Source organism: Quercus suber, unplaced genomic scaffold, assembly GCF_002906115.3.
Source record: "Quercus suber isolate HL8 unplaced genomic scaffold, Cork oak 2.0 scaffold_328, whole genome shotgun sequence".
Taxonomy (NCBI): domain Eukaryota; kingdom Viridiplantae; phylum Streptophyta; class Magnoliopsida; order Fagales; family Fagaceae; genus Quercus; species Quercus suber.
In genome coordinates, this window is record NW_027069781.1 from 170,627 (window position 1) to 172,254 (window position 1,628).

General features: G+C 43.9%; 1 protein-coding gene across 1 annotated transcript; it reads right to left on the reverse strand.

Moving 5' to 3' along the window:
* Positions 1-594: 594 nt before the first annotated feature.
* Positions 595-1,194, reverse strand: LOC136071586 (uncharacterized mitochondrial protein AtMg00860-like). The gene is made up of 2 exons (XM_065783088.1): positions 1,060-1,194; positions 595-885 (listed from the first exon to the last, which is right to left on the reverse strand). The coding sequence occupies exons 1-2, from the start codon at positions 1,192-1,194 to the stop codon at positions 595-597; spliced, it is 426 nt and encodes a 141-aa protein (XP_065639160.1).
* Between the last annotated feature and the right edge of the window lie 434 nt (positions 1,195-1,628).

A 1,628-nucleotide genomic window follows, 5' to 3' on the forward strand; every position in this document is an offset into this window, starting at 1 on the left:
CTCAATAAACTTTTAAGGATGCATAATTGGTTACCCCGAAAAAGGAAACCATCTTGGATGTACATACTATTGATACCAGTATGAGTTTGTTAACACTTACCCCAACTATAACTAAAATCCTCGTCATCCTTGTACAGCTCCTTGAGGCAATCAAACCCTACAACTTCAGTACGTAGGGTGGTCAATAATGATGCTCGCCTGCTGAGTGCATCAGCCACCTTATTGGTTACACCAGACTTGTGCTTCAGAGTGAAATGAAAGCGCTGTATATAAGCTACCCACCGAGCATGCATCCTGTTAATGCTAACTTGACTGTTGATGTGCTTTAATGCCTGATGATCTGTGTACAATACAAACTCCCTCTAAATCAGGTAGTGCTCCCAATGCTTAAGATCCGTACTACAGTAAAGAACTCCAGTTCATAGGCTGACCATTTACTTCGAGCTTCACAAACTTTCTCACTGAAGAATCTACTGGTCTGTTGTCTTGTGAAAGAACAGCGCCTATCCCACCACAGATGCATCACACTCCACCGAAACACCTTATCGAAGTTAGGCAATGCCAAAACCAGGGCGGTGCTCAACTTTTCCTTGATTAGGCAAAGCTTTGTTCTGCCTCTTTTCCCCATGAGAACTTCCCTTTCTTCAGACACTCAGTGATAAGGGCTACTATGCTACTGAAATCTCGAACGAACCGCCGATAGAAGGTTGCTAGCCCATGGAAGCTTCGCACATCACTTGCTGTCTTTGGAGTTGGCCACTCTCTGATTGCACGGACCTTATCCTTATCAACATGAATCCCATCCGCACTAACCACATACCCTAAGAACAGCAACTTATCAGTCAAGAAGCTGCACTTCTTCAAGTTGATATACAGCACATTGGCCTGCAACACCGCTAATACTTCTCATACATGATTATAGTGGGCTGCTTCTGTCTTACTGTAAATCAGGATATCGTCAAAATAAACTACCACAAACTTTCCAATAAATGGTTTCAATACCTAATTCATAAGTCTCATGAAAGTGCTGGGAGCATTGGACAATCCAAAAGGCATTACCATCCACTCATACAACCCCTCCTTTGTCTTAAAAGCCGTCTTCCACTCATCTCCAGGTCGGATCCGAATCTGGTGATACCCACTCTTGAGATCCAGCTTAGTGTAACACTTGGACCCACTCAGCATATCAAACATGTTATCTAGTCGTAGAATAGGAAATCGATACCTGACTGTGATCTTGTTGATGGCTCGACTATCCACACACATACGCCAACTCCCATCCTTCTTTGGTGTTAACAATGCCAGTACTGCACATGGACTTATACTCTCCCTGATCTGCCCCTTGCTCAAAAGCTCATCCACCTGCCCCTGTAGAATCTGACCCTCTTAAGGATTCATCCTGTAATGTGGCAGATTTGGTAGACTAGCTCCAGGAGCTAAATCAATGCAATGCTGGATGTCACGCATCGGTGGTAAACCTAGAGGCAGCTCTTCTGGAAAAAGCTCTTCAAACTCCTTGATCAATGGCTGAATCACCTCAAGTATCTCAGCAACCTTCTTTGGCTCACCATCTGTCACTACTACAGCATATACCTGTTTCAACTCCTTACAATCCCTATCAAACTCAT